The sequence below is a fragment of the Spermophilus citellus genome (genome assembly GCF_964194105.1).
Source record: "Spermophilus citellus genome assembly, chromosome: 11".
In the NCBI taxonomy this organism is placed as follows: Eukaryota; Metazoa; Chordata; class Mammalia; order Rodentia; family Sciuridae; genus Spermophilus; species Spermophilus citellus.
The window spans coordinates 135,967,707-135,989,398 of NC_138192.1; the positions used below are offsets into that span (position 1 = coordinate 135,967,707).

Below are 21,692 nucleotides of genomic sequence, written 5' to 3' on the forward strand. Positions count from 1 at the left end.
GTGTTACGCTTCCAACTATTAATGAGGTTATACAGCACGATTATTAACTGGCATGCTTCTAAAGCACTTGTCAAACCTAGCAACACTCTGTCCCTGGTTACAAACAGCAGATTTATTCTGCAATCCCATAGCTAGCCTCAAAAGCTGGCTGTGTCCAGTAGGACGAATGAGCTGGAGAATGTGCCCGCCTTCAAAGGCACCCACAGGACAAACGGCAACAAGGTGTGTCAGACAAACTTGACAGGGGATAAGGCCCCCTCACCTTGGGCATCTGCTGTGTTATCTTGGCCAGGTTCTGCCCTTTCTTGCCAATGATGAACCGGTGAAGCCAGGAGGGGGCGGACACTGAGGAGACCGTGAAGCTGTTGGCCTGGGGAGACAGGGGAGCAGACTCGCAGGTTTGTGGAGCTTGAGGTCAGGCTACAAAAGAAGGAGACTGTGCCTTTGGGGCTTGTGGGCATGTGCTCCCCAGCTGGGCACACCCCTCTGGCAGCTACCTTGGCGTAGACCTCAGTCAGCGCCTGGCCCAGCTTCTCGGGCTCCCCTCGCAGGATCACCGTCTCAGAGGCGCTGTCTGAGGGGGGGATCTCCACAGAAACCCCAGTTCTCTCCAGGATCTCCTGTAGGGAGTTGCCTTTGGGCCCGATGACATACTTGTGCTGAGACTTCTTCACCTCCACTGCAATGGTCGTGGTCTTCTTTTTCTAAGTGGGAGGCCACAGCAGTAGTCAGAGGGAAAGGTGCAGAAGCAGGAGGTGGACAGACCTCCATGGCCAGCAGCAGAGGTAATGTGTCTGAGGGCCCTGACTACCAGTGCCAATGTCTATCAAGTGGGGACCATGAGGGGCCCTCCCCAGAAACTCACTTTCCAAAAACAGGACACCCCTGAGCCAAGTCACCCCTGGACGGTAACACTAGGACCTGGAAGACTTAAGAACTCCAAGTCCTTTCCCAAACCAGGGAGCGAGTCTCAGACCTCAAAGTTGGTCAATCTGAGTTATAGTTTCATCAAAGACACGAACAGATCTGAGTCTTATGTGCCACCGTAGGAGGTGACCTATCAGTATGGACAGGGTGCACATGGATAGGACTGCAAGGACAACCACCCGCAGCGGGCCAGCAGTGTGTGTGGGGGGGCAACAAGCCCTAACCAGGCCACAGGGGTACTGAGCTTTGTGTCCAAAGAGAACAGAACATGGGTCAGATGAAGCCCTGGCTAAACCTCCACCCTTGGACCCCACCGTCCGTCAGGCCCATGGGCTCCACCTCTGCACACCTTCTCCTCGTAAATCTTCTTGATGCGAGCCACAGCCTGTGCCAGCTGCTCCTTCTCTCCAGTGAAGACGATTTCTGTCCGGCTGACACTGGGAGGGGGGATGTTGATGCGCGTCCCTGTTTCCTGCATGATCTCACCCACGAGTCTATTGTAGGGCCCAGCAATGAAGGGGTGGAAGGCCTTCTCCACCTCCAGCCTCTCCACGGCACGCTTGTCCTGGAAAGCACAGGTGTACTGGTGAGGACACCTGAGAACAGCGCCACTGGTTCACACAGGAGTGGCTGCCCACGAGCAGCCAGGGTGGCCTTGGGCAGTGTGCAGGGAGGCCTCACCTGCTCAGCAGAGATGAGCAGGACCTCATGGCGAGCCTTCTCAATGCCCTCTTTGGTGCCAGTGATCTTGATCTGGTTGCTGGGGTCATCTGGGCGTGGGATCTGGATTTTGGTTGCGGTTTTTAGCTCCAAGTCTTGCAATTTCTCTCCATTTTTGCCGATCACAAAACGATGGTGCTCTTTAGGAATGGCAACAGTTGCTGAGGCCTATAGCAGGTAGCAAACCAAAGAAAACAAGAATGCTCGCAGTTCTGTGAACAAGGTACTCTCTGGTTGGAATGCCCACCAAACCCTCCCCAGATGGGAGAATGGCATGAGGCCAGGCCAGTAGGCAGGAGCCCACAACAAAGGCAGGGCAGGAATAGGCCCATGGCCGCAGACCAGGAAGCTGGCCCAGCAGTGCTTTATCAACTTCTGGACTCTGGAATCGGCAGCCTAACTTAGATAAACAATGAAGGTTTAAAGGCTGCAATACACTGGTAGAGAGCTGTCTGGCATGCACAAGGCCTGGGGCTCCATACCCAGCACAACCAAGAGAAAAAGAACACCCAGATGCAAACAGGTAGAACGTTTGTGTTATAAGTTGGGAAACAGGGCTGGGCAGGTAGCTCAGTGGTGAAGCGCTTGCAAAGCATGTCCAAGGTCTTGGGTTTGATCCCTGGCACCACATATCAAATAAAAAAGGTTGGTACTGATTTAAACATAAACACATAAACAGGAAATCGCCCCTTAAGAGATCTAAAAGAATGTTCCCATCATAAAGATGTCAATCCTTCTGTAAGACTGACTTTTAAGAACTACTGCAGTTGAAGGCAGAGTAGACTAGAACGCTCACAGGGTAACACAAGCCAGAGCAGGACACACAAGAAAGCCCTAGGAGGGGCAGCTCAGGGTAGGGTGGTGACAGTGGTGTAGACATGCCACGGCCAGGAGAACCTCGGCACAGACACAGACCAAGGGCCAGGACTGGAAACCCAGAGGCAGAGCTGGACTCTGTGCACTCAGGACATGGCAGGAGTAGTCCTCCAGGCCCTGGGGAGGACAGTCCTCTAAGACTGGTGCTGATGCAGGGACAGCCCATGGGAAGGGGTGACCCAACCAACCCTTCACCCCATCTGAGATGCATCCCAGAAAGACCCAGAAGTAAAATGAAAGAACGTCCTTACGCAGGCCTGAAGAATACACGGAAATCTTTCTTACGACTTGTAAACAAAATAAACTTTCCTAACAATGACTCAAAATAATACACATAATAGATGTGACTGCATAAAAATAAAATATTCACTTAGCAAAAATTACTAGGATCAACTGAATGACAGTCTGAAAAAATTATTTGTAATTTTCATCAATGACTAAGATTTTTTTGTGGGAGTGGGGACTAGGCGTGGGGCCTTGCACACACTAGGCAAGAACTTTACCACTGAGCAATAACCCAGCCCTTTTTATTTTGTTTTGAGACAGGGCCTCACTGCACTGCTGAGGTTGGCATTGAACATGCAATCCTCCTGACTCAGCCTTCTGAGTAGCTGGCTTCATAGGCATGCATCACCTTGCTCTGCTCAGGTAAATATAGTAGATCCTGAAGATTGAGTGCAATGAACAACTTCATACAAAAAAGGCTAAAGGACAAACATTTCTCTGGCATACGCATGTACCTCTACCTGCCCAGGAGGCCAAGGCAGGAGCAACTTAGTGAGACCCTGACTCAAAAATAAAAAAGATTAAAAAAAATTTTTTTTAGATGTTGATGGACCTTTATTTTATTATTCATTTATTTATATGTGATGCCAAACCCAGTGCCTCACACATGCTAGGTAAGTGCTCTACCACGGAGCTACAATCCCAGCCCCTGTCTCAAAATTAAAATAAAATAAAAAAGACATGGCTCTGTGATCAAGCACTCCTGGGTTCAATCCCTAGTACCCTCTCCGTCCAAAAGAGGCTAAAGAACAGACATTTGACAGGAAAAAAAAATCGCAAATGAAAAGCATGCTCGACTACCTCTCAGACTGGCCCACCCCAGGTCCTGGGGCCCAGGCCTTCTCTGCTTGCTGATGGGCACGTGCACACTCCCTCTGAGGGGAGGAGCTGGCTGGCTGGCCATCCTCCTGCAGGACCCCATCCCAGGATGCACTGGGACCAAGCAGGAAGTGGCCCAGGAACAGAATTCAAACCTGCAGAGCCTGGAGAAACCACTAAAGCCAGCAGCGTGCAGGCACCTCTCACTGAAATGCAAAGAGGAGCAAACCACAGAGGAGGCAGGAACGGCCACCTTGGAGAGGGTGGGGACGGGGGTTAGAGCCCCAGAACCCTGACTGGCAGGCCCTGCACTGCAGTCAGATATGTGCTGAAGCACTGCTTACTTTTGTGTTTTGTGGTTCTGGGGACTGAAGCCAGAGCCTTGCCCCTGCTGAAGAGGCTCTGCCCCGAGCCACACCCCAGCCCTCTGTGAAGATTTTATTTCAGATGGGGGTCTCACTAAGTTGCTGAGGCTGACCTTGAATTTACAATTCTCCTGCTTCTGCCTCCAGTATGGCTGGGATTACAGGTGTGTGCACCACTGCACCCAGCCTGAAATGATATTTAAAAAGTGAAAATAAACAGAAACAAATGCACCTAACTACATAGGAAAACCCAGAAAAAAGAATTACTGCAATTTAAAAACCATACCATTTCCCCTTCACTAGAGATGGTACGAACTCCTGACCTTCCTCTCTCATGAGCCCCGTTCTTAGGTCTGCTCCTGCTGCATCTGGACTGGCATCTCCACCTGCATGTCCCACCCAACAGGCTCAAGGACAAACAGCTGACTCCAGGTCTGGGAAGGAGACTCCAAGATCAGCCCAAGATGTCCTTCTGCTGAAAGCGGAGGAGCCCAGAGGGCTGAGGGAAGGCGGCCTGCTAGATGAGGCACTTTCAGCCGGCCCCTCCTGCCTGATCATCACTGGAGAGGCGAGCAGGGGAGAGGCACCCAGTGCCTACCAGGCACTTCCTGCCCAGCGTGGCAAAGCATAGTCCCTCCTCTCCAGAGGGCCACCCAGTGGACGGGCAGATGCAGAAAAAAAAGCAAGGCAGGGACCACCCATGGTGGCAGCACCACTCACGTGGCAGCTGTGGCACAGTGGTGGGCACACCTGAGATCACAGGGACTCCAAAGGCTGAGGAAGGAGGGTGGCAACCAAGTGAGAGCCTGTCTTATGCTAAAGCGCAGCAAGAGCTGGGCATGTGGCTCCGTGGTGGAACACCCTGGGCTCAATCCCCAGTACCAGGAAAAACAAGACAACTAGGCAGCCAGAGACCAACGGGGAGACTCAGGACCACGCAGGGCACACAGACCACCTCAGGCCTCACACCAGCCCCAGCCGATTGTGAGGGGCAGCAGCACAAAGCCCTTTCCACACATCAGTGGCACTAAAGAGGGGTGAGGTGTACCACTGAGGCTAAGACTCTGACACTGAGCTCCAGTGCTGGTGTAGACTGTGACTGAGACTGACGTGAAAACGAAGGCTGCAGGAGAGGAGAGAGCGAGAGGCAATGCACAGACTGGGTCGGGCGTGAGTGTGCCAGGACCTCCGTCAACCTTGCTAAGGCAGCTCGTGGCACAGTGACTGTGGCTCAGCATCTGCCTGGCAAGCAAGAGGGCCTGGGTTCCATCCCCAGCCCCTCAAAAGAAGTTATATACACACAGTAGACTATTTGCAGGTAAAATAATGTGTATGAGGTTCACTTTGAAATGACCAAGGGGCTGGAGTGTGGCTCAGTGGTAGAGTACTTTTTAGCATTCATGAGGCCCTGGGTTCCAGCCCCAGCATGGGTAAATCAATCAAGCAAGCAAATAGCAACGGTGTGGACCAGGAAAAGTGCTTCTGCACGGCCCATACACATGATGGTTCCCCATGGGGTGTTCTGCCACAAAGCAGATGCGCAAATGTCTGTGACAAGCAGACGGCAATGGACACTTCAGAGTCTCTCTGCACAATGCTCAACTACTAGAGTATTTCCACCTCTGTGACCTTGACCTGTGTAACTCCATGAGGCCACCGGGAGCCTGAAATTATCTCTGGGACCCGTGTGGCTGAGCCTGTGGCAGCACAGGGCCACACACCCCTACAAACTATGGCATCCCTGAGCCAGCTCCCACAGCGGAGGCAGGAGGAGCCCAGTTCTGAACCAACCATCCAGCATGGAAGCTGTTGTGTAAAGACCCTGCCTCACAGAGGCTCTCCACCTTGGTCTTGGGGAAAGTGTACCACAGATTTACTTAGTCCACTGGTTCCCAAATAAATTCCAGTACGAGTGCTGGACAGCCAAGAAGAGGAATGGGTTTAAAACAAGCACAATCTGCTGGCATCCGGGCGGATCGCCAGTTCCAGGCCATCCTGGCAACTCGGCAAGATCCAGACTTAAGAGGCTCTGGGTTTGAGCCCCAGTACAACAAACAAGAAAGACAGTATCTGAAATTGGAACTCCCAATCTGGGGCGGGGTAGAGTGTACCAACACAGACATGCTAGCTGATTCTCAGGCGAAGTCGGAGATGGCAGCTCTACACCATCTAGCAAGCCTAGGTTTTTTTTTTCCCACAGTATCTCAAACTCTGGGATAAGCCTTCACATTTTCAGTACATCCACTCAAATGCCTGAATGGTAGGTGTTCCAGTTCTATTGCAATATCAAGAGTTTTAAATGTTGCTGTTCTAATTCCAAACGACTGAGTTGCTCCACTGGTAGAAGAATCTGGAGAGGGACTAGGTGCACCAGGAGCTGGGGACACTCACCTGAGTCTGCAATCGAGCGACAATGTCCTTCCGGGCTTTCATGACAGCATCCAGCTTCCCTGAGACCATGATGGAGAGGCCTTGATCTTTGGCCAGAGACAGCTCCAGGTGAGCGCCAGTCCTCTGCATGATCTCAAGGCAGATCTTGGCTTGTTCACCTTCTCCAAACTGGTTCATGTCCTTGTACTTCCTTTCCTCCAGGGGCACGTGGAACACCTACTCAGGAAAAATCAAAAGTGGAGGGAGGTTAAGATGTCAGAGAAGAGAAGTGCAACCACGAGGCAGTGGGGACCCCTGATCATTCACGAGCAGCACTGCCCCAGGGCAGCCAGTGGCTCTCAGGGGCTGTGCTCTGGGGCAGAGGACAGCTACACCACTGCACTAAGGACTGAAGACAAGCAACAGGAACAGCCCCTGTGGGGCTGACCATTAGGGAGGCAGCCACATGGGTGGAGTGGACAGCAGGACCTGGGGATGGCTGGGCAGAGGAGAGAGCAGGGGGCAGCAGGCGGTGGGGAGAACACGGGTGAAGGGTGCACGTCAAGGGCACTGTCTGGATCCCTGTGGTAAAAGTTGACAAGTTTTAAGTTAGGACAGATTCTCCTTAATGACTGAATGGCTTTATGGGGACTGGGACCACAGCAAGTGGCACTCAACAAGATCATTAGCAGGACAACTTGTTGTTGGCAGTGATGGAAAGAAGGGTGGCCAGGTGCTTGTGAGCACAGAGGGAGAATGCCTGTCAAGGCAGGGTGGTCACTCCCCACCATGGGCAGACATGGATTCCTGTGGAAGCTGAGGCCCACCGACAGCTCACAGTCAGGGCACAGAGGGGAGGGTACGTACAGCTCAGGAGAAGCAAGACTAGCACCTGAAGGCACTGCTGGTGGGGATAGGTAGGGCAGCTCCAGCAGGTGGGAATGAGAACTAGACAATAGTGGGAGAAATGCATGGGGTACGGCGAGGTGAAGAGAGTGCCTGCCTTCCATGAGACTGCTGTCCCCTGCATGACCAATGGCAGGGAGCAGGCAGACCCACCTGAGTGATGACGGAGGCCTTGATGGGCCGGATCTTGGTGCTCCAGGCTCCGGCAGGTTCCTGGGCACTGTCCAAGCATGCTGCCTTCTCAGGAAGTGGGGGGAAGGCATCCTTATAGGTGGGAGGGTCGCTCTCCTCTTCTGAATTTAAAGTAGCCACTGGACCAGCCATCACAGATTAGAGGAAGAGATGACTTTAGTGAACACACTGGGAGGGTTCCAGTGGACACCTTCACCGAGATGCCAACTGCTTGAGTAATATCCGCACCTCCTCATTCCCAGGAGAGGAAAAGGTCCAGCAGTCATCAGCCCCTCTCAGTATGTGAGCCAGACTGGGCCAGAGACTCCCGATCCCTGACACTAAGTCTTCCCACCTCGACGCGGTCCCCTATGAATGGTCAGCATGGTGACCATGAGCCCTATTCCCACACTGGGGCCAGCGAGCCCCTGAAGGCAGAACTTGCCACAGATGTTTGCAGATTCTGACATCATGACTGTTGACTGTGACCGGCACAGAGCAAACAGAACAGTGCTGCCCAGCATGGTCTGCAGCAGCCACCTTCGAGGTGGGATCCAGCTGCCTTTACACCATGGTACACAGTGCTGAAATCAATCCCAGTGGGAATAACTTCCTCTGATCTCCCCCAACCCAAAGCAGGAACAGCAGGACCTGCAGAAGGTAGTGTCCCTAATCACTGTGGCTCTTGTGGTCTCTGTTCATGTTTCTGTCCCATTAAGCATGATCTCTGTGGAAGCAAGGGCATGGCTATCCTGGGCTCCCCTGAGCTCCCAGAGCAAGGCCCCAGGAAAGTACCCAATGTACAGGTGCGCGCACACACACACACACACACACACACAGGCAAGATCTGTACCCAGGGCCAGGCAGTGCTGCCTGGGGCTGGGTTCTGTTGGTGCCACCTGCAGTCGCAGTGTGATGCACTAAGTAGAAAGACCTTAGGCCCCAAGCTTTCAGAACCAGGAGAGCCGCAGTACCCGGGGCCCCATCCCCTGATGGTCACTAGAAACGGACATTCCAAGTATGGTCAGCAGGACCGAGGCAGGGATTTTAAATTTTAAATAATTTTAAATGCAATAAGTAACAATTCAATTACTGAAAAACTTTAAAAATGTCTTTAACAACTTGGAGTAAAATGATCTGCTCTTTAATAGAAAATTTTCAGAAATTTAATTCAGTTAAAGGGTTTTAATATAATTTAGTATTCAAATCAAAATGTCCTATAGTTATAAATACACACCAAATTTTGAAGGAAAAGAAAAAACATGAAATGTCAGGTTTTTCTTTTTCTTCTACATTAAAGAAATGTTGGAATGGATATTTTATAACATATTGTGTTAAAATACATTAAAATCAGTTTCGCCCATTCCTTTTCACTTGCCGTGGGTACGAAGCAAGACACAGCTGTTTGGATGACCTCCCCTCCCCAGCCCAGAGTGCCCTGGGAGCTCTGAGGGGTGTGGCATCCCGTCTCCAGCACAGTGTGCAGCACAGAGCTCTGTGCTTCACTGCCAGGATGCGGTGCGCACAACCAGGACAGCAACTCTGAAAAAAGATCCCGGTGGTTACCAGAGCTCAATTCAATGAATCTGCCAAAGGCCGTCCACGCTTGGCCTCTCCTGTGCCTGGCCAGTTACACCTGCACACCCAGCAATGCAAAACAGAGTGCATGGAATGGGTAGGGCAAAGACCCTTCCAGAAAGACGTGGGATGTGGCAATCTTTGCCAGGAAGTTAGCAAGAGGAGACCCAAAAGAGCTATCACCTTTGATTTGCTGCGGAACCAGTCCACTTCGGTGTTCGGCAAAACTCTCTTGTGTCAAAACTGCAACGGAGCTCATGGTTGATCTCACACCCACACGTGATCCGGGTAAGCCACTACAGTAAGAAAGGGGAGTCAAACAGAGGGAAAGTCAAAGCTGACACTCAACTGCCCCTGAGACAGTTAACCAAAGGTTTTTTTGTTTTGTTTTGTTTTAGAGAGAGAGAGAGAGAGAGAGAGAGAGAGAGAGAGAGAGAGAAAGAGAGAGAATTTTATATTTATTTTTTATTTTTTTGCGGACACAACATCTTTGTATGTGGTGCTGAGGATCGAACCCAGGCTGCACACATGCCAGGCAAGCGCGCTACTGCTTGAGCCACATCCCCAGCCCAGTTAACCAAAGTTTTAACTAGGGTTTTATTTTCATTTGCATTAAAACTACAACTTTTATTTTCTTTGTAATCTCTGATGTGAACTGATTCCCAAACTCTCACCAAGGGAGAACAGGAAAAAATAGGGGTAAGGCAGGTTTTAGGACAGCTGGTCAACTGTCCTCCCAAGGGAGCCTTCTATCAAAGAACAGAGCTCTGGCCAAGAGCTGCTCAGGGTTGGAGAGACTGTACCCACCTCCCCACTAGAGCGGCCACCCAGAGTCTGCACCATCCCTCGCTCAGAGCCCTGGGACTGGTAGCACCTGTCCCTGGCTGGCCCATTCCCTGGCACAGATGGCACCTGAATCTTTCTCCTCAGGGCTACCTGGACCTCTCCGCTCATCTGTCAGTGTGTTCACTGTGTGCCTCCTGACATTACAGGGTGCTGCTCTGGATAGTTGCTACAAAGAGCCATAGGATACCCAGGTGCTCATTCAGGGCCCAGAAGAGCCACTCCAGAGTCCCAGGCATGGCAGGAAATAGCCGCCTCCATGCTCTGTGGTGGTCACTCAGCAGGTGCATATATGGTGCTGAATGTCCCTGACACCTGTGACTGACTTTTCTCCTCCACTGTCTCCCAGGTATCAGAGAGACACAAAGGAGGGGAGAGCCTGGCTCAAAGCACAGTCCTCAGTAGGACAGCAGCTCTAAGGTGGGAGTGCCTGCTTCCCTCTCCTGGCCCAACACCAGGGAGTACCTTGCTACACGAGCAAGGCCGTTTTTGCCACACGCGTGGACCCAGGGTCTCACATGCGTCACCTTTGCAGAAAACAGGAGTGCCAAGTTAACTTATCATGAAGGAACAAGGTTTTGCATAAATTTTACAACAAAGATTTCCGCCCAAGTTTGGAAAATTAAGTTCTGCTTCCTAAAGCAAAATAAGATCCAAATTTGGATAATTCTTTTTTTTTTTTTTTTTTTTTTTTTGAGAGAGAGAGAGATAATTTTTAAAAATATTTATTACTATTATTATTATTATTTTAGTTTTCGGCGAACACAACATCTTTGTTTGTATGTGGTGCTGAGGATCGAACCCGGGCTGCACGCATGCCAGGTGAGCACGCTACCACTTGAGCCACATCCCCAGCCCAAATTTGGATAATTCTTAACAAATATAATTCACATGCAAGAAAATGAGATTGAAAACAGATGGAAGGCAGAGAGCACCTCTGAAGAGCATGTGCCTTAGACTGTGATGCTGAGAGGTAAGTCACAGAGATGGCCGTTCAGGAGAGGCGCCGCCGAGGACAGAAGGCACACAGGGCCGTGGAGACACCTGCCCAGCACCTGACACTTTGGGTGGTAGAGTCAAACTTACCAGCAAAACGGTCGGTAGCCAGAAAGTCCGTCCCGAGGTCGCCTCTGTCAGCCTGCCAGCTTTTACTGGGATGGGATACGATGGAGAGAACAGAGGAAAAAAACAGAGAAAAGTTACTTATTCGCATCTTGAAGCCAAGATCCGAGCATCTTCTAGTGAGAAAGGCCAGAATCTTTTTTGCGACGTGGCTGTTGAGACCAATACTCAGGCAAGCTGCAAGCTTTGCTCTTAGGCCATTAGTTTTGAACCAAACATCACATGAAATCTGATCCATCGCACCTCTCCTAGGGACCTGGGGGAGTGACCACTGAGTGTCAAAACTTAAATCTAACCAGTTGGCAGGAATATTCTCACAAAATCGACAGGCTCTCCTGAGGGTCAGTCACCCTTCCTCTACCCTCAGAGCCTCTGGGTCAGGGAGGGTGTGATGCTGGGCTATGGCATAGGACAGAAAAGGGACCTAAGGGCTCCTGAGCTTCCAGGGTAACCCAGAGCTCCTGTCTTTTTAAGAATTCTCAGTAACTCTGCAGTCCCTTTGTTCTTGCTGTTATCCTGTAAAAGTCCTTCAGTCCCTTCTAATCCACTGAGGATTTAGAAACCAGGTCATAAAATCGCAGGACTAGAAGGAACCTTCAAAGGACCCTGTGAAGTGAGAGTCACAGCTTCCACACCTTGCGGGGGGCTTGTGGATGAGCGACCCCATCAGGTAGGCCACCTGACTGCATACAGCCCCGTGGGCTCCTGAACTCACAAAGTGGGCTTTACGGTAGGTATGAGCCCGAGGCCAGGAGAAACAACAGCAGGAACAGGACCATTCTGTCTGACCAGAGAACAACTACAGACTCACGAGAGAAGTGAGAATCAGGGTCCCAGGCTCCAGTAGAGGAGGGGGACTCGATGGCGACCTAGGCCCAGGGTTTGAAACACAGGCCAGAGGCCACAGTCCCTCAGGAAGCCCTCACATTAGCCACACAGGTGTGCCCTAACTGAAGGAGGGGGGACAAACTGATTGGGAATATTTTATATAAGAGTAGCATCGCGGCTGGGGATGTGGCTCAAGTGGTAGCGTGCTCGCCCGGCATGCGTGCAGCCCGGGTTCGATCCGCAGCACCACATACAAAAAAAAAAAAAAAAAAAAAAAAAAAAAAAAGAAGAAGCTGTGCCCGCCGAAAAACTAAAAAATAAATGTTAAAAAATTCTCTAAAAAAAAAAAAAAAAAAAAAAAAAGTAGCATCAACAAATTCTAATTTATAAATCTTTAAGTCTAAAGTGAAGGAGAAAACCTGTTAAATTATGAACAGTAGAATGTTCATGAGTCACACCTGTTCCCTGAGGTTCCCAGGGTCTGGCCAGTCCATGCAGAGCCCGTCTAAGAAGATAGGGTGCTCTGGACATATGCCTCTGGCCCCTGCTCCCACCCGTCCCTCAATCTTCCTGCAAGCTTTGCTGTCGACCTGCATCTTTACGGTCTGGACTCCCACATGAGGTCATCCTGGTTCAGGCTCTGATGTCTCTTTGCTCCCTTCTTCAGTGGTGGGGATTAAACCCAGGGGGCCTCCTTTATGCTTGGGAAAGCTCTCTACCACTGAGCTGCATCCCTGACCCTTTTAAACATTTTAAGACAGGGCCTTGGTAAGTCACTGTGACTGTCCTGGAGCCTGCAGCCCCCTCCTGCCTAGGCCCCCAAGTGGCTGGCATTACAAGTATACAACTGCATCCAGTTCCAATGTCACTTCTTAAGCCCAGACGCCCACACCTTACCAAGCCAGATTGGTCCTTGTGACCTCAAATTACACCCACATGCTTACGTCGGTGCTGCACTGACCATCACCCTGCTTTCCAGGACTGGGCATGTCTTCAGTGCCTGTGACAGCCACACAAGCTTGAGCAATGTCACATTAGCTCTCACCGACTGCAGCACAGAGCTGTGCCTGGTGGGTCCCAGCTGTGTCCACTGTTAGTCTCTTCCACACCTTCTGGAAGTCCATCCCATCTAGCCCTTCTGTGGACTCCCATGTCCAAGTGGGTGAGAAAGGAGCCTGCATGCAGCTGAGCCATTACTAGGGAGAATCTGAGCAGGGTCCCAGAACTCCCCAGTGTGCAAACGCTGTCGGCTGCCAAGGACAGCAGAAGAACCTCCAGAAACCTCCAGACTGGTCTGACAGGACACCATGGGGCCCTAGCCTTCATATTTCAAATAACCATTTGTCAGAGCTAGAGGTAAATAGATCACAACCAGGGATGTGTTTAATAACCAGGGCTCTGGTTCCATCCAGTAGGTGGCTGTTGAGGTCCAGCGTCAAGATATGGGGAAAGCTGTGACTTCTCCTCCCTTTGGGTTAGACAGAGAACTAGCCTCCTCTCTCTCCTCATTCCACCTCCCTCAGGGTCCTCACAGGGCCCCAGGCCCTAAGCACCAGCTCTGCTCTAAACTACTTCTTCCACAGGAAGCTGGGGTCCTTCAGAAATCAATTCTACCCAATGCAAACCTCAAACTATTCTTAACCTGCACTTCAAAGTTTTGTTTTCAAGGATGTGAATGTCATAGCAAAAAAAGTCACCACATACAAACAAATATATAAAAGTTAAAGATGTTTTGTTCATCTACAACTAAAAAAATATTTTTTAAAAAGCCACATCTCAAAATCCAAGCATGCAGCTAACAGAAGCAGAACCATTGGAAGAAAGGCAGAAGCCAAGAGCTTCCTCTTTTATCCCAAGAAAGGGAGTGGAAGAGCATCCAGTGGGGGCCACAAGGGAGATGGAAGTGAGAAGGCACGGGAGACACAGCTGGGAGATCCCGGGAGGTTTGGCTGAAAACCTGGCTAACAAGCAGACAGCAAAGAAGGATTTAACCATAGAATTGTGTTTACTTCTCAACAAGGAAGTATCTGAGTGCCAACTATCTGTGTAAGGGACAGGCGTCTGCAGAGAGCTCCTGAGCCATGCCTCGAGGGCCTTCTGTGTCAGAGACTGTTGAGACCAGCCACGCTGTTCATCGGTGTCTGGTGGGGTGGGGGAAAGCACCAACCCCCTCCAGCAGAGATAAAGCTGCTTACTTTCACGTCCTCTGAAGTTTCGCAAGGAACGTATTTTTCAAAGTGCCCAAGACCACAAATTCCAGAATAAATATAAAGTCCTGCTCCACTGAAAGATCACGAAATCCAAGTCTGCAAGCAGTGGGGGCGCAGGGTGCACAGGCAGGCCGGCGCCGTTCTACCCAGCTCTGGAAGTCAGACCCGGCCAGCGGAGGAACTTTCGCAGATGCCACCTCAGCACGTCCCTCCCACAGGCCACGAGCGCCCGCGGGCGGGGACAGGCTTAAAGGGACAGTATCCCACTCGGCCTCCTGGCCTTTCATCCAAATTCGGTATTTTTCCGTAATGCATTTTTCACCCGTGGACCCTGGGGCGCGTCCAGGTCGCGCTGGGCCGAGGAGCCCGAGTGGAGGAACCGAGGAGCAAGCTGCCTGCCCGCCACCACGTTCCCCGGCGCGGCAGGTGGAGGTGCGGCCCGGCCGGGCGGCCCAGGGCACCCAGCCCCCCGCCTCCCTGCCCCGCGCCCCCAAGCACCAGGCCCAGCCGCCAAAGCGCACTTGGGAAAGTTTCTGCCGGCGCGGCGGCCATGCGCAAGGACACGTAGCAGCCCCGCCCGGGCAGGCACGCGCAGACAGGGTCAGGGTCCCGGGGTCCCGGGGTCCCAGGGTCCCGGCCCGGCCCCCCGCCCCCGGCCTCACTCGTGGTCCCGCCGTCCGCGCGTCGGTCCGCGCCCGCTGCCGAGAAGCCGGGACGCTCGAGGCGCGGCGCCCGGGCCGCCGCTGCTATATAGGGCGGCGGCTCCAATCCCGCCGAGACACGTCAGACCGGCCGCCCGCGCCCCGCCCGCCGCGGGGTCCCCGCGCCCCGGAGTCCTGGCCCGGCCGCCCGGGCGGCGACGCGGCCAGGCCCAGCAGGGCGAGCGCACGCAGGGCCAGGGAGCCGGGTGCGGGGGCTGCGCCCAGAGCCCCAGGCTCGGGACCTCCCCGCACGCACGTCCCTCCTCCCGGCCGGCCGCGCCGGGAGGACAGGAGGGGAGAGGGGTCAGAGTCCCGGAGACTGGGCCACACTCGGCCCTCAGGTCCAGCTCCTCCACACCCTCACTTCTAGGAATCAGCCCACTCCTTTCCTCAGCCGCCAACTCAATCCCCTCCCCAAACGTGAAGCCCTCTTCCTTCGTAGCGCGCAGATTCAGGGCCCTACCTCCACGGACCAGCAGACCGGCCACTCCGCAGACACACGGGGTGGGGGGCGGGGGCAGCAGAACCCCTGCCCTCGCGGGGCTTCTTCTCAAGTGGGCAAAGAGCTCACAAGTCCGGCACCCCGTGTCTACTGAATGACAGACAGACAGACAGCTGAAGACGCGTACGCAGATGCCAGTGTGCACTTCGGCTGAGGTGGCTGTGAGCGCAAACCTGCTGAGGTTCAGGAGGTACCCAGGGAGGGGTCAACAGTGTGAGAGCACTGCTGCTCAGGAGGAGGGAAAAGGGTGGGGGCTTTCCAGCAGCAGAAGGCAGGATACCCTGACATTCCTGGGAGGCCACAGTGGCCTCCTATGTGCTGTATGGTCCACTCGAAAGCTGACAGGCCTTGCCAAGGGTTAGGGAGCACCAAGAGACTCCTCACTAACAGGAAAAGTAAGGAATGCTGGGAAAGCCAAAGGCAGAGCTCTCACTGTGCTGGGGCCAAGTGTGAGATGCCCTGGACAGGATAAAGGAGAGTCAATGCGCTAGAAGTCAGGGTAACTCAGGATAACTGGCATGAATGCCATTGCACTTCATGGTGTAACTCCGGGAGGGGAGATCACCCTCTGTCTGAGGCAGAGTGAGGCCAGGCAGCCTGGAAAGCAGTACTATGCTGCCAGGTAACATGGGGCCCAGGCGACCCCCTGGCACCAAGGCAGACTTGCATTGTTCCTGAGGCTGCAGAGCATCCTTCCCTGGCTCAGCTAGCAGCAGTGACAACAAACGTGGTGTCCGCTGCCCTTTTGTTTTTGAGGGTCCAGCACTAGGAGGAGACGAGGTGGGCCAAGGGGACAAGCCTCAGCAGTCGGCAGGCTCACTGTTAGGCATCTCCAGTGGTCCTAGGAAGTCCACGCTTGGAGAAGCTGGCACCTGCTTGGCTCACTGAAGAGATGGTCACAAAACAGGTATCTGACAAAAGGTACTGTAACACCAAGTACTGAACCTGTGACACACACACCCCAGGCTGCTTCTGCGCTGGCAGTTATAATCAGCTCTTCTTCCCAGCTGGCTGTAGTGCACTGAAGCCAGTAGTGTAGAGAGTGGACTTTAGGACTTGCACATCCAGCGATATTCAGACCAGATGATGTTAGACTTTCTGGCTATCTCAAAAGGCGAACACTGGTCTGTGGTTTGTGTTCTCAACACTAAAGGGACAGGGAATAAGCTTCTGACCTGCTCATGGTAAAATATTAGAAGACACAGCCTCCTACCTGTCCCCCGCTCCTGCCAAATCATGATCCTCAAAAAGGGCCGTACCCTCAAAAGAAGTGGGGGGCAGAGAACAGAAAATCCCACTGAGCACAGATATATCTAGTCTGGGCTGGGAGCTCAGAGTATCTCAGAAGCTAGAGACAGGGGACGGGAACTCTACAAAGGTTTGGGCTCAAATCCTCACCATCCCTTTTGTCCAGGACCCTTGGCCCAAACTGAGAAATTAAACTCGAGAAGGAATAATCCCTCATACCAGGCTGAAATGGACTCCACATCAACCCAGCGAAGCTGGAAGTTCAGAATTCCACAAGTAAGATGGGGGCTGGTGGTGCAGCTCAGTGGAAGGGTGCTCTGACTCAACCCCCAGCATTCCCCCCCCACACACACACACAAACACGCAAAAATTTTTTTTCAAATCAAGACAAATGAAACTAGACTCAAGAACCTGAGCTAAACCAGACACAATGGCATATGAATGTAATCCCAGGGAGGAGGCCAGACTCAGCAACTTAGAGAGACCCTGTCTCAAAACGTGAAAAGGGCTGGGGTGTGGCTCAGTGGGAGAGCATTCATTCAGCACTCCCTCCTCAGTACCACATAAAACAAAAACATTCACCTATTCCAAAAAACAAGAGAGAGTCTGTGAGGGCAAAGTGCTCCACACCAAAGCGTACTCCAGCAGTCAGTACCAAGAGACAGGGGGGCTTGGCACAATGGGGTCTCCCATAGAGAGTGGTAGGAAGTCAGGGCAGAGAAGCATCTGAAAACATAGTCAATTACATGTAGAAATTCAAAATATAACTATTCTGACCCAAAAACTCCCATTGAGGATTTCTAACATGTATGGTATGTGTAATGTAGCATTTCTGCACAACTGAAAGACACATCTGTGATGTCTGTCAGTGGAGGACAGGATGCACAAGAGGCACAGAAAGACTGTCAAAACTGACCTCCAAAGGTGACCCACTGAAGGACCAGCTCTCGGCTCCGGGGAACAAGCCCACTGATGCCTGCCCCACCAAGAGACTGCCTCCTGGTGTGCCATGCTCTGGGTCCTCCAGGGAGGTAATTTTGACAACCACTGGGGAAATCTTTAAAATCTCAAAGACTCTTACATTCTAACTGCTTGTTAAGTTTCTTCAATTCTTGAACAACTTCAATTAAAGAAAACAAACATCAAAAATCCTAGAAGACTTATAAGCTTGGTTTTTGTAAGAAAACAAGTAGACACAACCAGCAGCCCCATTTCAAATGGGAGGCTGGAGGTCTCAGGCCTCTCGGACCTGCACCTGGTGCTGCCCAGAAGGCCAGATGTGGCTCTGTGCTGCTGACTGGGAGACTAGGAGCATGGGGAGCAGCACCTGGACTGCCCACCCACACGCTTCCCATCCAAGAAAGTGTGCTTCAGCAGGCACATGTGGTTGGCACGCGGTCTGTAAGGAGCCAAGGCAACTGAGTGCCCCCGTCTCTCAACAGAGACTTTTTCCCAGAAGAGATGCAGTAAGACAGTCTCGAGACCTATTTTCTTTGCTTTAATATACCATGTGCTCAACAAGAACTCAAGTAAAATCTCACTGCTGTGAGTGTCCTTGCAAGGGACTGGTGACTGCAGAAAGGCTGGGAACATGAAGGGTGGGGACAGCCATCACCAGAACTATCTGTGAACATCTGAAGAGGCAGCAATGCCCTGTCCAGACATATTTCCCCTCCAGGTGCCTGGAGAACCAGAGGGCAGAACCACAGCCCACCCTAGAGGGATGCTTCACGGAGACTGTTCCTCTCACACGGCTCCTCAGGGGCTCCTATGCCTAGCTGGTCAGATGGACCACCACCTTGATCCAGGGAAGGGGGCTTCCAGCAGCTCCTGGACATAGGCACCACTCGCATCATGCTCACACCAGGTCCCTGCCTCAACTGTGACGGTATTTTGGGAAGAGGAGGACAGCAAGGCCAGGACTGGAGCAGAATGGCTATAGGGGAGGGCTTTCCCCTAGTTCTACAATTACAGAAATACTTCTAATCTTCTTTACTATAAATCCCATTCAACTACAAGAAACAAAATAAAAAGTTTGATCAAGTGCAACAATTTATACTTGAAGATTCTTTGATTCCCACTTTCCCCCACAAAGTTCCATGAGCTAGACTTAGCTCATGTTTATACAGAACTCTGCTAGGGGTACAAAGCTGGCTAAAGCCATGGGTGGAAATACTTAAGAATCTGAAAGGTTAATCTTGGGATCTGTCCTATCCAAATAGGAACATACCACTCTTCTACAAAGGCGGAAACAAATATCAGAAACCAAATGTCTAGTGTTCTCTCCAGGGTACAGAGCACAAAACACTCAGGGTGCTGGTGCCTGTCCCTTCTAGGATCACCTTTCCATGGACCATGCTCAGGGATGCAATCTCACTGCTAAAGGAAGAGTCTAAACCCCTCCCTGAGATGCACATCTCCATGAAGAGCTGATTCAACACTGAACTGCACAAACACAGTGCAGCAGCTAGACCACAGCAGAACAGAGTCCCCTCTCTGCCTGATGCTGCTGAGGTATTGCCTCAGACCAGGATGCAGCCATTTAGGAGAAACATGGATATAGTGCTAGGAGCAGGACTTGGATGTTTTATCTGTCCAGTGAGAAGTCTGGGTGGACCAAGAGCAGACTACAACCCCTCCTAGGGGAAAACCAGAGCCACATAAAAAGAAGAGAAAGACTTCCCTGTGGCTTCACAGGATCAAGGAGGGAAGTAAGCTGCAGCACAGTGAGGACCAGCAACCAGGGAGGAAGGAGCCCTTTGCAGCAACCATGGGCAGACACTAGGCGCCAGGTTGGGGGAGCTGGGTGCAGGAAACTTCAGCGCGGGCAGAAAGGTGATCTAGTCAGCAAGTGAAGAATGAATTTTATTTATTATTACAACTGGGGGGGGGGGGGGTGTGTGCTACTAGGAGTAGAGCCCAGGGCCTCCCGCATGCTAGGCAAGCGCTCTACTACCTAGTTACATCCCTGGCCCTGAAGAATGAATATCAGGAGGGCAAGAGTACAGACAGGAATAGCTGATAAGTATGGAAACAAGACAATTCTAGAAGGAGCTGGAACGAGTGAACCATAGCTTGTCCACCAGTTAGACGACACTCAGCACAAGAAGACGCTGCCTTACAGCTCTGTGCAACCTCCTCAGGGCACAAGGTCAAAGAGCAGGCACACATTGCACCACCTCCTTGAGACAGCAAAGCAGAGGTGCATGTATCTCTCCAGGGTACAGAGCACACAACACTCAGGGTGCTGGTGCCTGTCCCTTCCAGGACCACCTTTCCATGGGCCATGCTCAGGGACGCAATCTCACTGCTGGAGGGAGAGTCTAAATCCAAAGGAACAGAAGGAAAGCAGGGATGGAAAGCACACTCATTTGCATATACCATGCCGCACAGCTCTACTGCTACAACTACATAAGCCACAGAAAAACAGACTCTAAATCAATAAAGCAAAACATGCTCCACACCTTCATCTTGATGATGGCTACACAAGTGAATTCAGCCAGTGAAAATTCATTGTGGTACACACTCCAAAGACTTGCATAGCTTTCTGCATGTTTACTGTACTCTAAGGTGATGTGGAAATCAAGTTTATATCATTAAGAACAAAGATTCTCAGGCTGAGGATATAACTCAGTTGGTAGAGTGCTTGCCTTGCATACACAAGGCCCTGAGTTCAATCCCCAGCACCAAAAAAAAAAAAAAAAAAAGATTCTCAGTGTAAGATACACACTGACACAAAAACCCTATAAATTCTTATGTGAATTACAAATATCTACACTTATGATGTACTTTTTTTTTCTCCTTTAAAAAAATAGGGCTGGGGATGTGGCTCAAGCGGTAGCGCGCTCGCCTGGCATGCGTGCGGCCGGGGTTCAATCCTCAGCACCACATACAAAAACAAAGATGTTGTGTCCGCTAAAAACTAAAAAAATAAATAAAAATTTAAAAAATTCTCTTAAAAAAAAAAAAAAAAGGGCTTCCTAAGATGTTTATGTGAAAAGCAGCCCACTGGCAGTGAGTGCTACTGGCTGCAGACTGTGGGGGCCATCACCATCCTCACTGAGGGAACCAAGGCCCCTGAAGCACAGTGGACTCTAGGTGTGAGCAGATATGGTCAGGAAGGGCTGTCCTGCTGTGACAAAAGAGCAGGGAAGCAGCCACAGACCAGAAAACAGGGACTAGCTAGCACAGCCCCCAAACACAGCTGTAGTGGTCTGGGGCACAACTATCTGATCCCCAGCCAGTCCCAACTGCAGAAAAGAGCCACAGAACAGTCGTTTCTTCTTCCTCTCCAGGAGGAGAAACCAAAGTTGACAAAGGAAACTGCCCTTCTGTAAGAATGCCAATCAATAAATATAGAAATAAAATTAGAAAAATCTTCTCCTTGCAATTGCCAACTGTGAGCTAAATAGTAGAGTCCAAAGATATCCAAGTCCTAATTCCTAGAATTTATAAGTATTACAGACAAATCAGGAATCTAAAGATGGGGGTGTTATCTTGAAATTACGCATGGGGTCTAAATGTAATCCTAAGTGTCCTTTATCCTTTACACCATGTGCTTTAATGGAGAAAGAATGGCCTTTACAAACTGGAGAAAGGACAGGATGCTGAGGTCCCTACAGCCCTCAGAAGGAGCCAGTCCTAGTGACGCCCTGACCCTAATGTGAACGGCTGCAATAGAAAATACACTAACAAAATAATTAACAAAATAACACACAAACGCCTATTGGACCTATTAGGACATTGACTGATGTGCAACTCCATGAAGGATGGAATCCCTGCTGACCTGGCATCTCTGACCAGTCCTAAGAACAGACCTCTCACCCCATGGCCAATCACAGCAGGAGACAGCACTACTGTGCAGCTCTTGATGCCCTCCATTAGAACAAGGACAATCAGACCTGGCTACTAGTTCCCAGGAAGCACCCTGAAGAGCTCTGGACAAGTCAGCCTAATCCAGAAGTGCCTCCCACAGCACAGAGGCCCCACTGCTTTCTTAAATGACATTAAAAACAAAATCAGAAAAAAAGGTAAGGGATTTGTTTCAGATTTTCAGAGAGGGCCTCAGAGAGACTTAAAAGGCTTAAACCAAAGCAATATGAAGACCTTTGCATTTTGTTTCAAAGTGTAAATATACTTATTTTGTGTGACATTTGAAGAAACCTGAAGATAGAATAGATATTATATTAGATGGTATTACAAAATACAATCCATTTTTTTG

The 21,692-nt window shown here is 51.1% G+C and overlaps 1 protein-coding gene across 5 annotated transcripts in view; it reads right to left on the reverse strand.

Annotated features, from left to right (window-relative positions):
- Positions 1-21,692, reverse strand: part of HDLBP (high density lipoprotein binding protein) — a 54,068-nt gene that overhangs the window by 17,902 nt on the left and 14,474 nt on the right. For 4 of the 5 annotated variants that reach the window (XM_081261012.1, XM_081261015.1, XM_081261014.1 and 1 more), the window contains exons 2-9: positions 10,947-11,011; positions 9,201-9,313; positions 7,422-7,579; positions 6,384-6,599; positions 1,609-1,815; positions 1,277-1,492; positions 498-704; positions 263-370 (exon numbers count right to left, since the gene is read on the reverse strand). In XM_081261012.1, coding sequence (XP_081117138.1) covers positions 263-370; positions 498-704; positions 1,277-1,492; positions 1,609-1,815; positions 6,384-6,599; positions 7,422-7,579; positions 9,201-9,276 — 1,188 coding nt within the window. In that variant the 5' untranslated portion in view covers positions 9,277-9,313; positions 10,947-11,011. Of the gene's footprint in view, positions 1-262; positions 371-497; positions 705-1,276; positions 1,493-1,608; positions 1,816-6,383; positions 6,600-7,421; positions 7,580-9,200; positions 9,314-10,946; positions 11,012-14,682; positions 14,823-21,692 lie in introns of those variants that run through there. The other variant, XM_081261013.1, reaches the window with a different exon arrangement.